Source organism: Stegastes partitus, unplaced genomic scaffold (assembly GCF_000690725.1).
Source record: "Stegastes partitus isolate 25-593 unplaced genomic scaffold, Stegastes_partitus-1.0.2 Scaffold651, whole genome shotgun sequence".
In the NCBI taxonomy this organism is placed as follows: Eukaryota; Metazoa; Chordata; class Actinopteri; family Pomacentridae; genus Stegastes; species Stegastes partitus.
Genome location: NW_007578382.1, coordinates 295332 through 320972, shown reverse-complemented (window position 1 = coordinate 320972; position 25641 = coordinate 295332). Strand labels below are relative to the sequence as shown.

The window sequence follows — 25641 nt, the reverse complement described above, 5'->3', positions numbered from 1 at the left end:
GGTGCAGTCAGATGGTTCTACATGGTGCTGTGTCAGCGCTAGAGAACGGTCTAACCATGCAAGACAATGTTGACTGAAAGCAAAACTGACTGCGTACATACACTGTGAGCTACTGTTGTTGGATTGTTACAGTTGTTGTGATTGAAAAACCAACACGTTATCAGGCTGGTACCAAAGTCCGCGAATTTGGTGTTGCTCTTCATGTTGGTCTTGCCAGCAGATAAAAGCCAACCATTGGAACGAGTTTTGACTGCCTTGCATTTCAGCCCTCTTTAATTGTGTCTGTGTCTGCCTCTGATCTGGCACCAGGTCGTACCTTTTATCATAAAGTCTCAAACTCACCTGTTATTGGCTGGGAGGCTACACACCTACCGCGCAAAGGTCGCAGCCCAGAAACACCTCAAACGCAGCAAAACAAGAGGAAAGTAAGACGATACAGGCAGACAGCAGCAACCTCTGCAGATAAATTCTCGCCGCCGGATGGAGAAAGCATGATCTGTCCCGCTCTGTCTTTGATTGGCTATTCATTACTCATGCGTAAATCACCGGCCACTCAGGTAGCACTCTCCTCATGAATATTAATGAACTTCTCCACCTGCTAAAAGAAAATCTGCCACACATTTCCAGTGGGCCAGAAGGAGGAATACCCGTTTTGTAAGAGTCTATACGTTGCAAAGGAAAGTCCTGCATAGTATTCCTTTAAAAAAAAGTGACTGTGAAGCACAACTAAATTATCGATTTCAAAGAATCAGTTATCCTATTAGTTGTTCTTCTTGCTGTGAATAACAGTAATAGGTTGCAAGTTGTTCATGCTATCGAACACGTAATATTTACAACAAACGGTTTAACTGTTCTGAGAAGCCAGTGGAGCACAAAACAGTTCTGCAGTGTCATTTCCTCTCTGTACATCCCCTTCCAGAGTACAAACAGCCCTGGTGTGGCCACATAGATACACTGGGACACAAAGGGACTTCATTTTTCTTCTTTTGTTTGTGTCAGATAAAAATTGGCTATAATGTTTTTGTTGTTGTTGTTGTTTTGAACATAGTGGCTGTTTGAAACTAATTAGGAATGCCTTCAAAAACAAAAAAAAAGTTGTTTCTATGTTTGATGATTACTTCCAACTATTTTTTTTTAACAAAGAAACGAGATCATCGATGATTAACTTTCGAGTGCAACAACTGGGAATTGCTTCAGCTGCACTTCTTTGCATAATTTATGAGATCCATTGCATCATGTCTACTTTTGTCCATTTAACATTTCTTTGGTTTCCTTGGGACCGTATCAAATGAACACCTTGACACCCAGCTGTCTAATGGAGACAAATGTACAAGCTTCATTATACTAAGTGGTTTATTAAGTGGACCTTGAGCCGAACAGGACTGTGAGTTTAAGACAGTAAAAAATGAATTTCTATGTGAAAATAATTCACATGAAGGAGGTCAGAGGTTGCATGATGTTCTCTACTGTAGAGGAGACTGCCTGATTGTGACATGATAATGCCATACACTGAGCTTTGATTAGATTTATTGTACTGATGTGTTAATTTTCACCATATTTTGAAACTGTCACAGGAAAACAGGATGATTCTTGATGTCAATCTTGGATTTTTTCTGGACATTTTCCCGATTTAACCTACATGCTCCTCCCCAGAAACAAGAATAAAAACAGCAACACCTATTATTTTACTTGCACTTAGCATTGTGCATCAATAGCGCCATGCCTCTTCCCAGTGTAAAATAAACTTCCTTGTCATGCAGGGCAATGCTGGAAGGTGAGGAAGCTAATGTTAGCTGTGGTTCTGGAAATGGGACACGAGTTTGCTTTTGAATCTCAATGAGACACACATTGATTCCACTGTGAGTTTTTGTCCCAGGTGCTGGAACAGGTTTGTTATGCTGCCATTTGGAACAGAGTTTTTTCTTTTTCTTTTTACAAACTTTACACAAGCACGTGGTCTGTTTAACGCTGAACTTTGCAAATCCAAACCGTATCGTTGTGGACAGCTGCCGCTCCTGTTAATCTGGTTTAAAGTAACTGAGTACATTTTTACTCAGGTGCTGCACTGATGTACAATGAGGAGCCTCTTGTACTTTACTTCCACTACATTTCAGAGGCAAATATTGTACTCCACAACATTTATCTGACCGCTATAGTTACTTTTAGGATGAATATTTTACACATTACAGTGCAACTAGTGGTTTAGGCTTCTTCCATAAATCACTGACTGGTTGGGATCACATTTCAGATGCGTACAAGTAGTGAACAGCTCCACCTGGTTTCATTCCAATAAATAATCAAATAATACAAGATCTCACCGAAAGTCAAAGACTAGGGAAAGAGCTCAAAAACTGAAGACAAATTTGTGTGTCAGAACTTCTTTTATCAAGCATCTGATGACCCCTCATATGTATCTGCTGTCCTTCAAAAACTGTATATAAAGTAGTTCACACGAGCTCCACCTGCAGCAGCTACAATAGTAACCTGCTGCTGACACATTGATGCTTCACAAAGAATAATCAAATGATTTCATTTACAGTCGTGACTTGATAATCCGACCATTAACAATCCTAAACCTTGCTATCTGACAGGTTTTTAGGAAAAACGAACGGAACCCATAAAAACAGTCTTAACATACCGACAGCCTTGGATTCTGACTCCAACATGACATTTTATGTCACCAATCAGGATAACGGCGTATTATCTGACTGAACAATCCCACAGATTGGCTACGTTCAGACTGCAGGACTTAATGCTCAATTTTTGTGAAATCAGATTTTTTTGTGAGTTCCTTCACATTTCCAGTTCAATACGACTTGTATGTGATCGGCTGTGTGAACTTCATACGACCCAAAAGTGTTTCGCATGCACAGAAGAGGACACAACGACGTCACACGCAGTGAGCATGCTCAGTGTTTACGGAAGTTAGCACGGATGGTGGCCACGGAGCGTATCTGCCATTCCCCCACCACTGCTGGTGGAAACAGAAGTGTGACCGCTAATTAAACTAGCATCAGCATCCAAGTAGTGCCTGTGTGTTCCGGCCACTTCCACTCCCCCGGGGTGGAAGTGCCCCCCAACCACGCAGAATATTCTGATATTCATCATTAATTGGGCCCAAATATGCAGAGTTCAGAAAGTGCTATTGGACCAGCCCTACTTTAACAACTATAAACAATAAATATTAACAAATGGGCCTTCCAGCATCAAGCTCTCCTCGTATCTGGACCTCTGTCTTGACAATCCGACAGCCTTGATATCAGACATAAAAGAAGGTTTTACATTTAGTGTCGGATTATCGAGTCACGACTGTATTACAATAAATCAATCAGAGGAATCGAACCACTAATTTGACTTTAGTATTTAAACTACATTCTCCTGCTTCAACTTGTATGGTTTTTCTTGAAGGACTTTTGCTTGTAATCGAGTCTTTTTGCCTCAAGGTATCAGTACTTTTACTGCACATGTGCAAGTGTCTCACAGAAAATGCAAACAGCTTACGTTACTGCTGTTGTTTGATTTTGTAATTGGGAAATTTCTCACATAATGCAAACGCTGGAATTTAAATGTAGCTCAGTCTATAAAGCACCAAAAATAACACGACCACATACTGTAATTCCTTTTCATCCCGTTCAGCTTCGCATGATAAACAGTTTGGAAAGCCTGCTATAAATTGTCCTTATCTTGACTGGACTGATTTATTTCTTTTTTAAATGATGGAATGCATTCACTTTGTTTTAATGTAGCAACAATCAAAGTTATTTTAAGTCTGTCTAAATGAAGAGAGCGTTTGCTATCTCCTCTGCACGGTTTTGGAATTTGAAGGATTTCCTATCCGTAGCACATCCACGTTCTTATCGGAGTGTTTTGAAAAAGTTGGGCGGTTATTGCTTGTTTAAAAGCCTCTGTGATAATGGAAGATCAACAATGGCGTTTTTAAAAACTTCTTCCTTCAACAGCGTGATTTTATTTTCCCTGAAGGGATTCCTGTATCCATGTTCACCTTGATGTCTTACAGTCAACTCCAGAAATAGCCGGAGCCAGGGGAAACTTTGTCGTCGCTGCAACCGAACTGGCCTGATAATTCGCGGGTTACCCGGATAAAACAGGGTGTACGCGGTGCCAGGCCGGAACATGAAATCAATTAGTTTTATAGGTTAAAAATAAAGTCATGAGGAGAAAATGCAGTATGGTGTTAATTGAGTTCACTGAATAACGTGTGAGGTTGTACCTGTGAGAATTAGCAGATTGTGCAGGCACTGTGTAGCAATGGGAGTTAAGTGGTGCGAGAAAAAAACAACTTTTATTATTCAGAGACGGAAGAAGAAGAAGAAAAGTAAGAGCTGCAAAGTACCTGAAACAGTGGCCTCTCGTAGTGTATATGAGCCAAGAGGAGTGAGTTACAGATTTCATTTCACAGTGCAAGGCCTCAGCTCATGTAACCGTTTTTCCTCTGGAGTGAATAAGATTTCTGCAAATATGTGTTTTTATGAATGGGTTGTGTGGCTCACTACCTTTACAGTTTCACACAGAAAGCTACGATTCGTCAGGACGTTTGCTCCTTGGTAAAGTTGTGAATTAGAAGTTGTGGCATTAACTGTTTCCAGAGGCCAGGCTCTGGGATGCTGCCTTATCTGATTCAGGTGAAACCTCTCCACAAATAGCCTGCCTTTGTGCTCCCATTAACCGCATCAGCACGGAGTAGGTGGCACATTTTAGATTCGAATGTGTTTCCGATATCGTCCTCTGTGTTATCGCTGCAGGGGTGTCTGAGCTGCACGGCGTTGTTCTCTAGCTGGAGGATTCACATGTCTTCACTTCTTCACACTTGCTCGCGCTCTTTTCCTACGTTCCTTTTAATGAATATTCATGCTTTTCTTGAGATTATAATTGAGAGGTTAGGACCTATCCGAGTATGTAATCGCTGAGAGGTGGGGCACATCCGGAACAGACTGTCGCTGTCGGTCTGTTGTTATCGCCGAGCCACATCAATTCATTTCAGTTCAGTTTCATTTCTATTCACAGTCATCTCAGGGAAGCTCACATGGTAAAGCAAAGGCGTCACAAGATTATATTACAGAGAGAAACCCGACAAATGTAAAGAAGGAAAAAAAACTCCCTTTTAGTGGGAAGAAACCTTCAGCAGATCCGGGCTCAGGGAGGACGGCCGTCTGCTTCGACTGGCTGGGGTGAGGTTAAAGGAGAGAGTGAAAGCGATGATAGGTGGAGGTTGGTGAGGCTCCGGAGGCAGAGACACCTGCAGAGAGAACAAAGCCCAAACCACAGGAGAGAGAAGACACGAAGCTAATGGTGTGCAATAGTGGTGTTTCAATTTACTGAGGGGAGAGGAGAGCTGCTCGGTGCATCATGGGAAATCTCTGAACCTACAGCAGCCTAACTCAAGGATGGGTCACAGTCATTTGATAAATTTATCAAAAAGAAAGCCTTAATCGTAAAAGCAGAGCGGGTTTCTGCCTCTGGAGTAGAGGAGCCTGATATCTGCCTTCTGGTATAACCACAAGTAAACCTGCACTCTGCTCTATTGGGACGATAGAGTCTTTACGATATGATGGAGTTTGGTCATTAAGAGCTTTCCATGTCAGGAGAAGGATTTTAAATATTATCCTGGATTCTACAGGAAGCCAGTGGAGAGAAACTACGACGGGGAGAGATATGATTTATCTTGTTGGTTCCTGTCAGAACTCTGGCTGCAGCGTTTCTGATCAGATCAGAGAGTTATTGGGAAATCCTGATAGTAGGAAATCACAGTAGTCCAGCCTAGAAACGCATCGACTGTTTCTTCAGCATCACTCCGAGACCGGATTTTCTGGATTTTGACAATATTGCACAAGCGAAAGAAATTAATCTGTCAAAGTATTGATGAGAGCATTCTATGGCAAATGTTTCCCATATATTTTTGTACTCCCATAAGAGTATTCAGAGGAAGCTACTGCCACAATACTAAGAGAGGACAAACAAAACTTGCTAAGAAATCATATTAATCAAAGAGAGAAGCATCGACCAGTATAGAGCCAAGCTATACCTCTGTCAAAAGTGGCAAATATTATCAATAAGCTGAAAATGGTGGGGTTCAACATGCTTAAATCAACAAGTGCAGATCCACGCTATGTCGATGTTGATGGCAAACCAACCGAAACCTGACATTTATGACTTCAAAGCAAATGTGGTTGAATTATAATCAAATGAGGGATGTGAGAGATATGAATGCACATGTGAAGCCAGACATGCAAATAGCAGACTTTTTCTTATCTAATTTCTTTACTCTGTGGGTGTTCTTATAACTGACTTTATGTCGACACTTTGTTCCACATAAACTGGTATCAAAGAAGCTGCAACATCCATTAAGATCTGGGTAAGACTGTGGTGTGAACAACCTCGTTATACGGCACGATTTCTAGATCAGGCGGCATCAGATAAGATTGACACGCGTAAGTAATAACTTTGCATCAGCTGCTACGTGCCTTCGGTTACATAACCACGCTGTCATGTGTCAGGACGGCGCCTTGTGAACTTATCACACTTGCTTTCCACCCAGAGTGACAAAGTGAAGCAACTTGAGAGCTTCTGATACCATTCCAGGCATAAATGTTGTGTATTTTGGAATATTTTTCATGCACCTGCCAGAATTAGGGGAGACAAATGCTTTAATATGAGTTTTAATAAATATTTTCCTTATATTTTTAGTCATTAATGCAATCTACCACGAGGGGGGAAAAGTTAGAAATGTGAAATTCCTACGTGATGCACTTTCTTTGAACACTCGCGTAGTATATATGTGTGAAATTACATCTACATCGAGTACACAGTGGGGTAAAATGGAGGAACTAGAACACAAAAGCCGGCCGTATAGCACACGCCACGCCCCGATACATCTACAAGATCATCAGGCCGCAGCATTAGTGCAGCAGCAATTCTGAAAGATAATCTGATAGCAATCAGCTATAGTACAAAAGCTGTCTGAAAACAGAATATTAAACAGCGTTCAGGGGAAACACGAGCATATTTCCAAGAATATGACAGTCATATTTTCCGTCTGTTAGCTTGTGCAGAAACGAGACTGTTGAGTAAACTCAGAAGATTTTTCAGATAAGAAGCAAACACCACATCCTTTACTGAGCATTTTGCAAGATAAGACGATGTCCCAACTTCAACTTTTAAAAAGATACTGAAGTTATAAAAGTCTGGCATGAATTTAGTTATTAGATTGCGCAATACACAAACTAGATTTAGCAGCTGAGGCCATAATAGGAGCCACTGTGACGGCATGACCTAAGTCACATGTGTTTGTTTAAACCTATAATGAGGTAGAATCCCAGAAATGCTGATTACATTTGCAGAAAAGCTGTTTTGCTATTTGCTAAATGATGTCTCTTGTACTAGAATCATCAATACGTTCTAACTTTAAGTCCTGTTTGGATAATATTTAACCTTTAAATCTGTTAAGAAGATCAACAGCTGAGTGATTGAGTGCAATGCTTTCTTTATCGTACGCATGAAACAGTTAATTGACGGCTTCGTTTCATAATGAAATGACCCTTTAGCACCACAAAGCCCTTGATTGAACTTTTCAGACCAGAGGTGACTCATCGATTTCTGTTCAAGTGCAACTCTGACTCACTTATTTCTGAGTCCAAGTTGTGCGTCTGCAAACCGCAGCAGCACGATGCTTTGACGTTAACATGTTTGAATGAAGGCTTTATCTCATGAAAAACAGCACAACAGGACTGATTGTGGATGTTTAATGGTGCATCCAAATGCAGCAAAGCTCGGTGCACGTTGGAAATATCAGTCAGTCTTATAATGGTGAGACATTCATTGGTTTCTGTGTGTGTGTGTGGTGACCTCTGATTCGTGGCTCCACAGCGCTCAGTGTGTGTGAACAAAAAAGTTTCACTTGCTTCAAAGAGGAAAAGGTGCCGCTTTATAACGACGCCTTGTTGTGTGTGAATATCAGTGATGTCAGTCTTCAAAGCTTCCTGCATTGACACAAAAGAGCAAAAAAGCCACAAAAATTCTCCAACCAAGACGACAAAGGTTCAGTTTCAATGCACCAACTCACACCAGACAGAAAATACACCATAATAATTACAGTACATTTACCCATCAACCCATTCCCTGATGCATTTTCCCTGTCCCATCCCTGTCTTCATAATGAATCGGTTGCCATGGTTACTGTTGCTTAGCAACAGGCCAGTCAAATGCTCCTAATCCTGCGCTGTTGACAGTGAGCTGTGACTAGGGAGGGGAGGATGAGAAGGGGAAAGGAGTGAAGAGCAGGGGAGGGGGGGGGGGTTGTACAATAAACAGCAGCGCTGGAGAGAATAGATGAGGTGTGTGTGCATTTGCATGCACACATTGTGCGCTTGTGTGAGCGATTGTGGATGCGTTATTATGAATATGCAGTGCAGGTTTATATGCAACAGCTGAGCCTGAGCGAGTGCAGTGAATTGTGTGTGTGTCTGTGAGGTGGAAATGAAAAGCACAGATATGAGGTTAGCACAGTAGCTAAAGCTGGTTTCAGCCAAACATCCACCGACTGCAGCTCCGCTCCTATTGTTTCAATTATTAATCTCTCCAACGGGATTTAATTACCTTTCACGTGACCGAAGACTGGAAATTAATTAACGCTTTTAGATGTTTTCACGTCAAACTTTGTCATGTGTGCTTCTCCCTTCAAGCCACGGCGGAGACAGTGAATGAACTGATGTGAATGTAAAACAGCGTTCGCTCTGTTCAGTGACTTTAAATCACGCTGACAGTTATTCAGAATCACACGGCCATCAGATTCGTTTCAGACCAGCGTCTAAACATGCGCTGAGCAATATTCTCAGCCACGGCCTCTTAACTGGCTAATGGGTTATAAAATGGCATTACTATGATGTAACTGAATTGTTTCATAATGGAGTTTTTGAAGACGAAGTTTACACAAAATGGAATGAAATTGTTCAAGAATACACAAAAATCAGTCAATCAAGTTGTAGATAGTCACATACACGCTTCCTTTGTTAACTAGATTTTGGATTTTTCATAATTTTTGCTAAAGCTTCTTGTTTGTTTTCCAGATTTGGGGTTTCTACCAAGATGTTATTTCAGTTTAGTGCTACACATTACAACTACTACACCTGATATACACATTAAATTATCATCTTTTGATTTTTGTCATATAGTAGATACATAAACTGATCATCGACATCATAATTATCCCGTGAACTTCTGTCTTTTACTCTCAATGCAACCAACGCTACACCGAACAGACAAACGCGTATAAAATCGTACATTTTAAGAGACTCCAGCAGACGGATAACGCTGCGAACACCTCCGATGTGTGTTTGCTTGTTTTCACGTCTGCACCCTGCAGTGTTGCTGCCCACAGTAAAGACATTAGTAATTAAACAGAGAGGGAAAACAGAAAGCGAGCAGCCTGAATAATGCAATTCTCAGGTACAGCAGGAAAAAAAAAAAACCAGGGTGACATGGAAAAATCATCTGGGCAGATAAATGCAAAGCGACCCGTCTTGTACGGCGGTGACATTTAAAACGAAGCTTAATGAATAACGGAGGGACGGCTGCGCGCTTAAATGACTCGTATTTATGGGAAACAAAGCAATGACACTGTGATGAACTTCCTCATTAATACTTAAGCTTAATTAAGGCCTGCGCCTCTCTCGAGTCCTCTGACAGGAGGAGGTGAGGGGGGAAAGCAGAGTGTGTGTGTGTGTGTGTGTGTGAATCAGTGGGTGTTTGAAGCAAAGGAAGGGGGTCTGCATGCTTTATTGCCCCTGGGTGCCACCAGCAGCACCCATCCTCCCTCCTTTACTGTACTTTAGTGTCCAGGTGACGACAGAGACTCCCTCAGCTGCCTCTTCCCACAGCAGCTGGGCTTTCTTTCTTTTTTTTTTTTTTGGAAATAAGAGGAGGAGTGAGGTCAAACATATATAATGTTTAGGGCTTGGTCTCTCTCCCCCTGAGGAGGCATTCTTACAGAGAAGAGAGAGCTTGTGTTTCAGTCTTGTGAGACAATGGGACCAGAAAGGAAGACATATGGATAAAGAAAGAGCCATTTTAAGGCTTCACCACTGAGCACAGTCCAACAAAACCCCACATTATTCCCTTCTTCTTCTTCCTGCGGTGTCTCTTTGTATTTGTTTAAACAATTAGCTAATTTTTTAATAGGACAATAGTCTTTTTTTTGGGGAGGAGAACATCTAAACAGTATTTAGTTTGCAGCTCTTGTGGTTCAACAGACCTCAATATGTTCTTCTTGTTTTCTGGAAACCTTCGCTCCCCTTCAGCGATGCATTTATTAGAAGCTATTTTGTTAAATTTTTCCTTCTCCAATAACACTTCTGGTTTGTTTTGCCGTTAAAGTGTCATTTCTTTCCCGTGAAAGCATTTGATTTTTATGAAGAAACCGCTATAAAGAAGCAGTGTTTACGTGCATAAATGATGCACTCATGCTTTCCGCCCTGTCTCAGCTGCCTTAAGAGCACGTTTTGGGCGATGTCCAAAGGCCACATGCAACTCTGGCTTCTCATAACTGCAGCCTTTTTCATCATTATCCAAAAATACTGCACTCACACTACCGAGTAATCAGGGTTTACTTTGAATCTGCGCAGCGATTGTCTAATCCCTGGCCGTTCCCCTCAGTGTCCTTTTTTTTTTTTTTTCATGCTGAGCAGATCTTGTGATTTGCTCAGAGCATCGTGTTGTTTCTGTAACCTTTTAAACAGCAGCCCTTCCATCTGACAACCTTGCAGTCACAAGCTGCTGGCCACTCGCCAGATGCCAGCAGCTGCCATGAGCGGATCAACTTTCTTTTCTCTTTGTTTTGTGTTATACATTCCACATCACATGAGCGCAAAAGCGTAAGGAAGACGAGCACGTATAGACGCAAGAATATTCACTGATTTTTCTTTTTTCCTTCTCTATCTGCAAAAATAAATGTGGGAAATCAAATATTAAAGCAGTTACATAAAATTAAAGTTGTGGTTTGATGCCGGTCACATTGTTCTGTTTTTTTTTTTTCCCCTGTCAGTGAAGCTTCGCTGCTGCTCCTCTTGTGCTTCACCCCGTACTGTAACTCATGACTAATGTGTCTGCAGGACATGGCAGGCAGGCATCAGTGATTTCCATCAGCCGGTTGTGGAATAAATTTGCACCCAACTCTGGAGAAAAATAAATGTGACACCTAACGTGGTCTTAGGGCTGTAAATGATAATTCACCCACATTTGGAGGCGCTCAGACATTTTATTTATTGAACATAATAGCTGAAGGTGAAAACATTATTATAGAGTCTGAACTGTTATGGTGCACTGGAAGGAGAAGAAGAAGAATAAAAGAATATTTTAAGCAAATTCATCATAATAGCGTCGAGGCAGGCGGCGGGTGGAAGGAGTCAGCGTTGCTTCTATAAGCTTTTAGAAGCGTTATGAGAAACTATTTAAGGTTACAGCTGTTTGTCGTCAGTGTACACACACCAAAACCTGCACGGGAGACACTCAGATGTTCAAACGATAATCACTCCACACATCAGAGTATTTAGTGACAGGGATGGATGAAACTTCTGGGACTGATCGTGGAGAAAGCTGCAAAGGAGTTAAATTTTTAGAGGAGAATGTGAAAGTTCAAACGTCGGTCTTTGTCTTGAGCCTCTGTTGACACAACACAGAAGTCGTAGCTTCGGTTAGACTGGTGGAGATCTGTGATGCGGGTTTTACACCTCCTCTTATCTTGTCTTTGTTTTCCTGCTGGACTATTGGTGCAACCTGACAAATTTTGTTCATTTTCTAGTTTGAATAGTTTGGTTTTGGTAAATACTGCAGCGTCAATTCACCACATTTTAAAAAAGATTTACACCCGACCACCTTCAATTTGACTGATTTTTTAAAAAAGTGGTGAATATTGATTGGGTTGACCGTGTGTAAACTCTGGGGTCGTCAGTAATACATAGTGTTTTTGGTTAAAAAATTTTCATATTGTTTTCTTCTTCGTCAATCTTTGAGGCAATGTTTGAGGTGCCATAACTTGAGAAATAACACAACTACAGTCCTGAACATTTGACAGCTTATTGATATGAAGAGTTCATTTGCAAAAGCAGATAACTCAATTTTTGTAGACTTTCAGAAAACTTATTTTTTTGCTGTTTTCTTGAGATAATATCAGTAAAACTGAAGCTGAGTGGGTTTGACTCGGTAGAAATGACAAAAACAGAGATAAATTAAGTTTGATTGATATTGTCTCAGGTAGACGATGGAAAAAATGGGTTTTCTGAAGGTTTGTGAAGATGGAGTTATCTGTTTTTGCAAATTAACTCTTAATATGTACTTGTTGTCTTAAATGGTACAACTTTGCTCTGACAGAATAACACAAACTAATTATATGATGGTGCAAATTTGATCAAGAAATGTCCAAGTTTCTTCCTATTATGATATTCCACCAACCATAAAACATGTATTTTTTTCCCCTAAGAGGCTGATTTCTTATTATTTTCCAGTGATTGGCACAAATAGGAAGTTTAAAAATGTAGAGTAAGCTGCCAGTCAGAGGCAAACTCTATGAGGAAATAAAAACAGAAGTTAAATTTGCATTTATGGTTAATATTAAGAGAATTATTGAGCAGGTATGATGGTGAAACCACTCCAATAGTGTCTCAACTGGAAGAGTTGTGTCATATTGTTGCTGTTGTAAAAGAAAAATCCTGTTTTTCCAGCTCACAGTGCTTCAGATAATATTGCTCTGATCTCCATTTCTGTTTCATTTCCTTCCTCTTTGCCCACAGAGCCGCATGGCCGAGAGCTTGCGTCTGTTCGACTCCATCTGCAACAACAACTGGTTCACCAACACGTCGCTCATCCTCTTCCTCAACAAGAAGGACCTGTTGGCCGAGAAGATAAAACGCATTCCCCTGACAGTGTGCTTCCCCGACTACAAAGGTCAGAACACCTACGAGGAGGCGGCCGTCTACGTGCAGCGGCAGTTCGAGGACCTCAACCGCAACAAGGAGACCAAGGAGATCTATTCGCACTTCACCTGTGCCACTGACACCAGCAACATCCAGTTTGTGTTCGACGCTGTCACGGACGTGATCATCCAGAACAATCTGAAGTACATTGGGCTATGCTAGGACCTGACGCTGGTTGGGAGCGGGTGGGGTGGCGGGTGGTGGGCTGGGGGTTAAAGCGGGGGGCCGCTTGGCAGCAGTCGGCCCGTCGTCAGGCTGGATAAACGGAGGCATGTCAGTCTGCCTGCTGGTTTATCTCTTTGAAGAGGTGCAACAGAGAACTGGGAAGCAAATGAGGCGGTCAGGGACGGACGATACTGTAGATCCAACTGTTTCTATGGAAGCAGCAGAGCTGATGGTGAAGACGGGATTTTTTAACCCTACGTGTTTGCACTGAATATGAGTATGCAGAGACACCCAAACACACACACACACATACACACATATACACACACACACTGATCCTTATTGTTTGTTCACACACAAGATCTTTGGATCAACAGTCAAGCACTTGTTTGACGAGGCAACACTGGAAATTTTAGACAGCTACCCCCCCGACCTGCCTGCCAAACCTGAGACTGATAATAGGTCTGTACTGGCGGTTTTCAGTTACTTTTGTCTCCTTTCTTTTATTTGCCTGAGTCAATTAATGCTGCTTTATAAAAAAGAAAAAGGAAAAAAAAAAAAAAAAGATAATAATAATAATTTTGACAGAATCAATGTTCTCTTTTTGGATTTTCACCCAAACAGTAGTAAACAGTGAGTGCACCTGATGAGAGCCTGTATTCCTGGGTGGGTGGGTGGGGAGGGGGGAGAAGAAGTCATTAGACATGATGTCACAGGGTTTCTGCCTAAAAAGAGGAAACTGCCACCGTCTAAAGTTGAAGTGAAATACGTTTTCTACACACTGATTTCTGTTCTGTCCCCTGGTCGACCCTCTGATGTTGTCCTTCCTCCCTCCTCCCTTCTTTCTTTCTTTAATCTTTTTGTGCTTTAAAAAAAATAAGAAAAAAGAACATGTCTCTCCAACCTGCCTTTTACAGCAGGACACTGACTTATAATACCAGGAGTATGTTACGCTCGGCAGAGTCAAAAGTATTTATGATCATTCCAGTTTCCAGCAAGAGACGACAAAAACAGTGCCAAGATCAGTTTGTAAATAAAATCAGATCCCATCCATGACCTTCTTTTTTTTTTGTTTTTGTTTTTTTGATTTTGTTTTTATGGACGTTAAAAAACATGCATGATTTTGTTACTTTGGGATACTAATATATTTTCTTTGGGTTTCTCTTTTCCTAGGTTTTAAATAATATATTCCCAAAAATATATATAAAAGTCAAACACTGTGTACGATTGTACAGTTGTCAAGAGAGGAATCTATTTGAAAAGAGTTTTATCGATATAATAATGGTGATCATAATGTTATGATGATGATGATGATGAAAAAAGATGATGATGATAGCGGCGGCGATGATGATGGTGATGATGACGACAATGCTGACAAAGAAAAACCTCACGACAAAGTTAGCATGAGAGGAGAAAGTGGATCAAAGGAGAACAAGACTGTAGAAGAAAAAAAAAAAACAAAGAAACAAACCTTGAGAGTTCAATCTTCCTTGCATTATCTAAGTGGAAATTGTTAAACAGTCAGTCAGTATGATGTGTAAATATACTGTAAGGTACACTGTTTGTTCAAACAAATGAAAATAAAGGTTGAGTTGGGATACTGCGAGTGAGATAAAGAGAGAGTGAGAGATAGAGGAGGTAAAAAAAAAAGAAAAAAAAAGACAAATCCCACTCCGCTCCTCCTCTTACCCTTTCTTTTCAGTTCAGAGAACAACTCAGCCAAGGGCTTCAGGCTTGACTTTACGGGATGTCCACTTCAACAAAAGACAAAACAATGAAAAAGAAAAAAAAAAAGAAATATAAAAAAGGACAATAACTATGAATAAAACAACTTATGCAAATTTTGACGGTGTAGTAAATGTGTTTTTGGGTGCTGATTGTCTCAACGGTGCTTGAGGGCCGGACAGCGGACCGGCTGCTGCTTCAGGCCCTCCGTCTTTCTTTCTTCTTCTTCTTTCATAACTACGCTGCATCAAATTATTTGCAACCTGGAACGTCCTGTCCAGAATCCTTTGGTTCCAAAATCATGACATAAAACAGTGTTTGTCCTCCGCGTACAATGAAGCCACTGAGGCACGAAGAATTCGGACATGAAATGTGAAATGAAATTACTCCTGAATGAACCGGGCCCATGTGTGACGGGTCGCCTCTGGTACAGATTCCAGTGTAATTAGTGAGTTCACTGCTAATAGATCCGTCAAGAGTCCACCGGTCATTTTTTTTTTTTTTGTCTTTTAAGAGCTCAATCTCACAGGATTCATTTAGAACATGTACCACGCTGTAAATCTGTTCTCTAAATTATTGAATATTACAGTGGCTACGACCAAACCTACAGCAAGAGGATGAGTATTAAACATTTCTGTGCTCTCTTGCTGTGAATATGTTTAAGTTTAAACATTATTTAACCATTAATACGTGGGATCGCACATTAAAAAGACCTGTTCATTCATAATCTGTAATCTCGTTTTTATCTTTATTCACATCGACGTGTGGAAAAACGTCCTTCAGGTCACAGGGATACTCCTTTTTAACGGTTTGATTCACACAACAGTGGGAATCTGTTTAGAAGCACGAACGTAAATAAAATTCACTCCCAAGAAGAGAGAGTTGTGTTGAAATCCTGCCTTATGACCGTCATGTGGTGCGAGTCAATGCCAACTATAAAAATGACCGAGTTACAGAATGGGAAAAGTAGCTGCAAAAAACACATCAGAGGGGGAAAAAAATGCAGAATATTTATTTGTTTAAATGAATTAGAGGGGGGAGGCTTAAATTTAGGAGGAGTCTGGGCGGCAGTCTGGATCGCTTTGTCACAAGGTGGTGCCAAACAGCTGATGGTGAAGTCACACAGGGGAGGCTGGAAATGTGCTATAAGAAGCTTTTTCCACATCTGTCTCACTATAGATATATATATTGAGACAGATGTGGAAAAAAGTTTCTTCCTACAACTTTCCACCAAAAAAAGAAAAATCCGATATCTCTCTTGGGTTTAATGGAGTTTTGTGGAATTTATAGCAACACTAAAACATTCATGGAGCACATTATGTTAGAAATGGTTCACATGGCATGAAGCTAATTGTAAAGGAATGAATCAGACAAACAGCAGCGATGACGGCGACATGTGATTGGATGTGTTCTTTTTTTTTAATAACGAAGCGATAGATGCAGTTTGGTTTGATTGGCTCGTAACAAAAGCTTGTTGACGTTCAGCCAGAATCAGAAATACTTCTCTCTTTTTTTGTCCGTAGATGTAAAACTTAAGCCAGACTGAAGTATTGAGACGTCCGACGTATAATAAGGAAAAAGGATTTAGGGAATTTCTAAAAATATAAGTAGTTCACAAACAACCACCGGCACAAACAGAGAGTCTTGGCCCTACAATGACAGCTCTGGAACAATAAATATCTATAATCCCTGGCATGTTCCACGACCCTGTCTATTTGTGGGCTTCCTCAATCTTTTTTTTTTTCCCCCCTCAAAGAAACAAAGACAGAGAAGGAGAATAAGGCCCTCGCCAGTAGCCCCTCTTGACCCTTCCCATGTTGTTGACCAGCACTTGTTTCCCTCTCCAGAACCCCTTCCGAACTGGTTTTCTTCACTCCGTCACCGCCAGGTATGTCTTGTGATTCCTCGGCCTCCTCCTGTCCTCAGCTCACCCCTCGCTACTCCCTCCAGCCGACTCCTTCCTGTGTCTCCTCGGCGACCTCCGCATTTATTCCTGCCCTCTTATCCCTGCAGGACCTTCTCCCCTTTTCCTCTAAGCTGCTCCCACCTGCTCTTTGGCTGTAAAACTACCGAGCGAATCAAATGGACAACGCTTCAGGCAGCTGCGGGAAAATTCCACAAGTCTGGCTTTCTTGGAAGAGTCTGAGTATCTCATCTCCTCCTTTCTTTGCCTCTATCTGTCGGTAAATCTGCCATTTACCACTTTAAATCCAGTCTTCAGCGTCTGGCCCGCGGAGGCGAGTGGATCCTTTGCGCTGCTCTCGGTGCTGCCCGGCTCCCTCCTCCCTTCCTCTGTCGGCTTCACAAAAAGAGTGGCGACAGCCGAGGCTCATTCTCCAGGCTAACCTTTGGTCACTGTCTCCTCCTCTGACCCCTCTAACATGAGCTTAATGTCTCTCTCAACCAATTTTAAATGAAGTCCTGAAAAAATCCCATGAGCAGACTTAACTTCTGCCCCCTTGAACCCGCTCCCTTCTCCCTGTCCGGGACAATTTCTGCTGATCTGCTCGGCTTCCTAACGAATATCATCAACCCCTCCCTGACATCTGGCTGTGAACCATCTGTCTTTGAGTCAGTTAGAGGCACTGCTGTCCTCACGAAACCTCTTGACCCATGTGACATCTATTATAAGCTGCCGTCAAGCTTTTCTCCAGCAGTCCCTGCTGTTCATCGTTTCATTAATCCAGAAACTGGACTTGTACCTACTGCAGCAGTTGTAGATGCAAATAAAATAAGAAGAAATATAAATAAAAATGCATTATATGTCATTTAAATAGTGGTATTTATCAATGATGACGAATGCAAGATCAATGCATCGTGGTCGGGGTCATACATTTGTGCACCAAGTTGTTTCACTCCAAACATAAATGTGAACCTCATTTATGCTCAGGGCTGCACGGTGGAGCAGTGGTTACCACCGTCGCCTCACAGCTAGAAAGTCACCAGTTCGCATCCCGGTGAGGACACCCGTGATCTTTCTGTGTGGAGTCTCCATGTTCTCCCCGTGCAGCGTGGGTTCTCTCCGGGTTCTCCAGCTTCCTCCCACACAGTCCAAAAACATGCTGAGGTTAATTGGTGATTCTAAATTGTCTGAGAATGTGAGTGTGCTTGGTTGTCTGTCTCTAAGTGTAGCCCTGTGATAGACTGGTGACCTGTCCAGGTGAACCTGCCTTCACCCTGAGTCATCTGGGATAGACTCCAGCCCCCCACGACCCTAGTGAGGATTAAACGGTGTATAGATGATGGATGGATGGATAAAAGGTGCTCAAGGACGTCAGCAGGATGCATTGTCTGTGCACCATGAATCCTACATTTCATGACAACTTATTGATTGATTAACGGATAGACTGAGTGTCCTGTACCCTCCTGGTGCAAAGGCCACATGTTCTTACACGTCACTACGACCACATGAAGAGTCATAACGAACTGCTTCACAAATTCCAAAACGTTTCAGAGTGTTCGGTTCACAGAACAGAAATATCCTGCTGTGTTGGATGCAGTGGATGTAAATCTCACATAAAAGAAAAAAAAATCAAAAAATCAGCATCGGAAAACAAAATCAGGATTCATCAGTCGGACTCTATCACACAAATACCTCCTCATGTCGATGTACAGAGGACGATGGATTACACAGTGACATCACACAAACATTGCGTTTCAGGAGGACCTTCCTATCCGTCTACTTCCGCTGCCAGTTGTCACGTACCAGTTCTTAAAGGTGGAGTATGAGATTTTATTCCAATACAGTTTTTTGAAATCACAATTCAGCAAATGTTCTGGTTTTTTTTTTTACTCTGTTCTCGTTCTCTGTGTGCACTTAAAAAAAGACTCTGCAAGTGGGTAACAAACAAACAGAATTATTCCAGCTGTGAGCTCCCATTCAGTTAAACTGCTTTCTTAAATGTGCTTTTCGGGAAAAAGGTGAAAAAGGAAAATTCTGCCAAACACTAATAAAGATTTCTTTACTGTCGCTATGTTTCAGCCAACCAAACTTATTAGATGGAGTCGGACTCATCACCGCGGGAACCCAGAAAATTGGGGAGAAGCTTTAGAAAGGGTCAAATTTTAACCCAATCTGACATTTTTTCAAACCCCAATCAAGTCATTTTGGTGCCTAAACTCAACCAAGTTTCTAGCATGTAGTTACTGTCGTCGACCAAAGTGTGACATCTTCCTAAATTCAACCAGAGAGCGAGCGATGACTGAACAAGGCTGCCATTCCTGAAGCCGTGCTGCTCTGATAATACACAGGAAAACAACCTGCTGCGGGGATTTACTGAAATCCTACAATTATTTACCACAGTTTACTCCATGCTCCAGGCCGTCTTTCCGGGCTCTGCTGTTGCCCTCTTCCTGTGCCAGCCAGATATTCCCAAAGACTACAGGCCCTGCAGACAGATTAGCATGTGAGCCCTGTGCTAGCTGTATGTCTATATACAGAAAACATCACGTCCGTCTTTAGCGTTGCTCCGTGGACTCACTCTTGTTCTCCGATGGGCCCTTCATGCTCCTGTAATCGGGTCAGCTTAAGACTCTCTTTTAACGTCACAAACAGCAGAACGGCGTTTCTCCTAACAAGGCAGCAGTATTTGTTGTGCTGCTGTGAGAAGCAAAACTCTCTGCCGAAGCCTGGACGTACTAAAAAAAGAGACCTGAGAGGCCAGCGATGATGCCTAAAGCCTCGATCAGCTCCATGTCACGGTGCTTTTAGGAATCAGATGAAGACGCGCGCCAACATTCCTCTGCTGAAGCAAAGGGTATAAAACCGTATTTCACTCCGCAGCAGTTTGGGTGTGATGGCACGCGGCCGGTTAATATAGACCGAATCACACTGTAAAAACTATCCTGAGGCTTGGGTCACACCTGGGTTCATACGCTGAAATCCATTGGTACAAAAAAAAAAAAAATCCAATTTCCACGATCAAGGTTCAACAAGCTTCTGATGTCCAGATTTATTTTCTTGCACCGCTCTCTGGTTTACCACGAACTTGGATTTACTTGAGTTATGAACACCTGAGTACTGTTTGAAAAGGAAACCGATGGAAAGCCAGAAGGATATCATCACACTCCATCAATCTGTCTATTTTCTTCTTCTTCTTCCACAGGGTTGGGTTGCACCGGCAGCAGGCTGAGCAGGTCACGCTAGACTTCTCCCTCTTCAGCAACAATTTGCAGCTCCTCCTTCTGAAGGATCGCAAGGTGTTCCCAGGACAGATGAGATATGTAACCCCTGTGAAAGGTTTAGGGTCTACTTCAGGGTGTCTTGGACATAGCTAGGAAAAAGGAAGGCACAAAGGAGGACTCCTAATCAGATGTTCGTACCACTTTAGCTCGCTCCTTTTGATATGAAGGAGCAGCTGAGCCCGGTCAACCTCAAAAGGAACTCATTTTGGCCACTTGCGGCTGGGATCGAGAGTTCATGATCGTAATTAGGGGTTCAAATGTAGATTGACTGGTAAATGAAGAACTTTGCCCCTTTTCTTTTCACTACAACAGTTTGGTGTATCACTGACGCTGCCCCGGTCCATCTGTCCATCTTCCATTTTCCCCCTCACTCGTGAACAACCTAGAAGGAGCAATTCACAGGCAGAGACCCATGGCCTCAGACCATAGACTGTATAAAAGATGGACGTAGCAACCGGCCCCGAAAAATGAAGCCAACCCGGAAGTGTCAAAAACCTACGTCTGCTAGCTGCTGGCTCCAAAAAGCCCTGGCTCCCATAGACTTGAATTGAAAAAGAAGTGATCACAGATCAATATAAAAAATAAAAAATATGAAATACTGCATTTCTACAGCTCAGGATTTTATTCATATTAGTTTTCATGGTCAAATCCAGACATCAGGTGGCCAATCTGAAAATAAATCAATACTGGATTTTTAAAAAATCATCAACATTTTGCGGGGCAAGGGGCGTGGCTGGCTTGATTGACAGTCGGCAGCGACGATGCAGACGAAGCGAGCAGAAGGTGGTAAATGTGGGCGGGGCGGAGAGGGCCCGCCTCTCAATCCATCTGACCATTTGCTGCTCCTATGGCTCCGCCCCCCTCCGACGATTTTTGCGTCACTGGCTCCAAAAATCCTAGATGTCAACCAGGAAGTAGCAAAACCCTGGCTTCATTTTCTCAGTACACCAACCAACGGGTGACGTCATGGAAGCTACGTCCATCTTTTATACAGTCTATGCCTCAGACTCGGAGATGCTCATCCTGGATGTTTCACACTCGGCTACAAACTGCCCCGTTGCCCCCTACAGGTCACAAGCCATAAGACCTGCATCATCTGAAAACAGCAGAAGAAGCGACTTAAAGGTTCCCAAACCGAACACCCTGCTCACCCCGTCTGCAGCTTTAGATCCTGTCCATGAATATCACCAGTACAGATCACTGGATTGCGCCGCCTCAGATCCAACATTACATTTTTCACCACCAGCTCCAGTAAATCAGAACAACACTTGATCCATCTTGATTTACGCGGCTGCAGTTTAAGAAACACACACAAACAGAATCCTGCAGATAGATGAGACACAAATTCAGAGACACTCTGACAGCATGTTCGCCAGCAAGAAGCCCAGCGAAACCGCAGACAACACATGCAAATAAATAAAGTAACACCACCAACCCTCTGTAGTGCTGGAGGCCTGCCTGCCTGCCTGCAACGCGAGTCCCACCTCAGTGCCATCTGCAGAAAGGAGCTGTCAGACTGACGAAGACAGACGAAGACACAGTTGCACAGAAACTACAGAAGCCGATCCTTAAATTGGTTGTGTGCTCTCATTCCATTATGAAATACTTCCTCCTCTTGTTCTGACAATGTGTATTTATTGTTAAAATCACGCAGCATGCATTATTTATAGGACGACGTGGTTTCTACGATTAGTTCTGGTGAAGCCACGCGGGTTTCAGGACGTGCAGCTTCCCGTTTTTCCTCTTTTTTTTTTGAACTTGCACACAAAAGAAGAGCACCCAGCTTCCACGGGGTGTCTCTTAAATCTCACTTCGCCTCTCCGTTCTCTCGTGAAGCTAACGCTGCCCATCTTGGCGCCGTGCTTCCTTGAACAGCATGTCCTGTATTGAACTGCACTCCTAGAACCGTGGAGGAACAGCCTGTTGTCTGTTCACATTCCCCCCCCATCTTCCTCCGACCGCCGTAATTTGTGGCTCCTCTGTAGCAATTACACTCTCCTCTAACACGTCTCAGGTGTTTGGTGCGACGGTCTGGCGTTATCAGGGTGAGTAAAAATAGACTCACTGTGGTGTAGACAAACACAAATTGCATTTCGCTTATTAACGGACTGCGACGCTCCGCGCAGCTGCCGTCCTGCGAGTGAACCGGTGTGTCACTTATCCACGGCCATGACCCTGATTCGCTGCGGTTCTCTAGTAAATAATTTTCATGAATGACTGACACGTTAATGTGCATGTGCATAAAATCAAATCACTGGCCTGCACGGGTAGATTCTCATGCAGCTCAGGGAGGGTTGCTGCTCCGCATCAGTTTCCTGGAAACAATCATGGAACTTTTTAAACTACAGTCGTGACTCGACAATCGGACATTAAATGTAAAACCTTTTATGTCAGATATCAAGGCTGTCGGATTGTCAAGACGGAGGTCGAGATACAAGGAGGGCTTGATGCTGGAAGGCTCATTAGTTGTTAATATTTATTGTTTATAGCTGTTATAATAACTAGTGTATTGTTAGAACACTACGCATCGCTGGATTTCACGCCTAATTGATCGGTGTGCTTGTGCACATTCTGGCAAATTCCACCCTGTCGGAGTGCACCCTCAGGGTGGAAGTGGCCGGAACACACAGGCAGTACTTGGCTGCTGATGCCAGTTTAGTTAGCGATCACACTTCTGTTTCCACCATCAGCGGCAGCGGCGGTGGGGAGTGGCAGGTAAGATACGCTCCACCGTTACCATTCATGTTTACTTCTGTAAACTCTGAGCACGCTCGCTGTGTGTGACGTCGTCGTGTCCTCTTCTGCGCATGCGGGACACTTTTGGGTCGTATGAAGTTCACACAGCAGATCACATACAAGTCGCATTTAATTATAAATGTGAACGAACTTGCAAAAAAATCGGATTTCACAAAAAAATCTGAATGTAGCATTAAGTCCTGCAGTGTGAACGTAGCCAATCTGTGGGATTGTTCAGTCAGATAATACGCTGTTATCCTGATTTATGACATAAAATGTCATGTCGGAGTCAGAATCCAAGGCTGTCGCTATGTTAAGGCTGTTTTTAATGGGTTCTGTTAGTTTTTCAGCAAGGTTTAGGATTGTTAAGGGTCGGATTATCAAGTCACGACTGTATTATGCTAGAAACTATGCGGATATCTGACCTCCTGATACATTTATTTCAGTGCTTCCTGCTCCTGAACTTCCCCTTAAACATACTTATTCAAGACATTGCTATTTAAACCTATGAACCAGTTCACATTTTCTCATCTCTCTCCAATCATGTTTATTCTACATTTTTATTGTCAGTAAATCTCTGCTGGTTTAAACTGACCACAGACATCAGTTCACTTTTTGAAACTGGCTGGGCACTGTAGGGATCTTTGTGTTGTATTTTCAGCTGTGGCTCAATACACTGCTGTTTGTTGTTTGTATAATAATAAGAGCAAAGAACAGAGTTTTTCCTGCACACAGGAATATTTGGCACCCCCCAGTGAGGCTTCAGCCACTGCCAAAGGAAAATCACTAGCGCCAGAATACAAGAGTTGAGAATAAAAATAGCAAATACATGTTTTTAAACAGTTTTCCTAATGAGGGTTTCATTTTGTAATAGACCTACTTGTTAATTAAATGTTTAGAAATAATAAGAAAATGCATAGATTTACTGTACATGGATTGACTCTAGGCCAAATAAAACCCTGATTGATTGCTGGTTTTGGTTCTTTCATGAGATTTATTGACAGTAATAGAAATGCATAAAACCTGTTCTTTAAAGAGGAAGAAGTACAGATAACACTCATGTCTTTGTTGCTTCTGATCGCTTTAGGGAAGAAGTCTGAATCTCCAAAATGTCATCGACTGCTACACGAGCTGGAACTACACGATTTACAAATATTTCACATTAGCACTCCACCGAACACGAGAACATCTGCTCATGTTCTCCCCTGAACACACCGACCAAACTGAAAAATCTCGTGTACCTCAAATAGTAAACCATTTCTTTTTGATAACTGTTTAATCCCGATTTTCATCCACATCAAGAACACAGCTGCAACCATTTCCCAATTTATCTTCTATTTATCTCCATTTCCATGGTGACCCTCCACTCGGTAACCCTGCTTAAAGACATGAATCACTTTCAGCCTCTCTAAGTCCTTCGGTTGTCATATGTTCCATTACTTCACAAAGATCACAAAGACGCGATTTCAGAGAAGCAATCCACCTTTAATTAATAGGCTTACTGGCTTCCAAATTCTGGGCAGTCTGCCCTCCTGTCATACTTTATTACACCAGTCTAAAAATGCCTCTAATTCTTCATCACTAACATGATCTAAACTAACCTTTTTGATCATGTTAGCTCTGATTTATCCTCCTGTATTCATAATAAAACAGACATTTCTCACAGAATCCCACTCAAACATTATAAACTTTTCTTTATAACTTCCCATGTAGTTTCTTTTTGCTTCTAGTGAAAAAAAAAGATCTTGTGTTTATGTTAAAGCTGTGATTTGTATGCGCCTGTCAAATCTGAGTTAAGGGAAGCCAAAGCTGGGTAAAACTCGTCTGACTTAAACAACAATGCATCTCTGTTGTTCTCTGAAAGCAGATACCTGGGAACGATCAGGCATTCATGCAGCTTACCACTAAAGGTGAACTTCATTAAGCACAAAATCCACTTTCCTGCAAATTTGAGGGGAACCTTCTGCACTTGAGTGTTTCCATTCGGTGCATCTTCTATACCCACAAATCCACCTTTAAAACTGCTTATCCTGCTCAGGATTACTGGAAGCTGGAGTCCAGCACACAGGAGGGAAAAGGTGTGCTGTACACACTTGTTAAGCAAATTTAATTGCCTCCACCACCACCTCCGTCAGTGTTTTTTTTTTTTTCACTTTTCCTCTCGCCACCACAGTCCAGCTGTTATTGTCCAGCTGTTTGCCCACAAATAACTCCGCATGCGCGCTTCATGTGCGGCGTCTGAACAAACACACGGCACAGCGAGGAACACAGCGTGACAAAGTAAACACGCTCGTCTGCTTGTCCAGAAAGGTCGATGATTAGGCCGACCGGGTCCGTGGAAAACCAAATGACCATCCACCGACGATCCACTTGTACTATAGTTTCTATTTGGTTCAGACAAAACTCTCATAAGCATCACTTAAATTGTTAGAATTAGATTTATTGTTTGTACAGTTTTTCAGTAAGATGGTAACACTGTAGAAAAGTAATCCTACATTTATGGATAATAACTCTATAATCTGATAATATTTGTCTGTTCTGTTTTAACTTGTTTGCAAAAGTCTGCAAAATTACAAACATTATCTGTAAATTAACGACAATTTAGGTATTATGTCAGTGATGCCAAATTACATTTATTCTCTTTTTTTTTTTTTTATCCAAACTGTCCTGTATTATTTATGCTCTTTAAAAAGTACTTTCTCAAATTCTAAACAATTTCATGTCAACGTTAGTCTGACAAAAACAAGTTATTTGAAGATGGCACCTCGGAAACTGAAGGTCGTTTTTCACCATTTGCTAAAAATTGTACGTATTAATCAGGAAATCACTTGTGGTTTTCCTCCCATGA

The 25641-nt window shown here is 42.1% G+C and overlaps 1 protein-coding gene across 1 annotated transcript in view; it reads left to right on the top strand.

Annotated features, from left to right (window-relative positions):
- gnaz (guanine nucleotide binding protein (G protein), alpha z polypeptide) overlaps positions 1–15000 on the top strand; it is a 32354-nt gene extending 17354 nt beyond the window's left edge. Inside the window, exon 3 of the mRNA XM_008290015.1 lies at positions 12801–15000. Coding sequence (XP_008288237.1) covers positions 12801–13145 — 345 coding nt within the window. The 3' untranslated portion in view covers positions 13146–15000. The remainder of the gene's footprint in view (positions 1–12800) is intronic.
- Positions 15001–25641: the final 10641 nt, after the last annotated feature.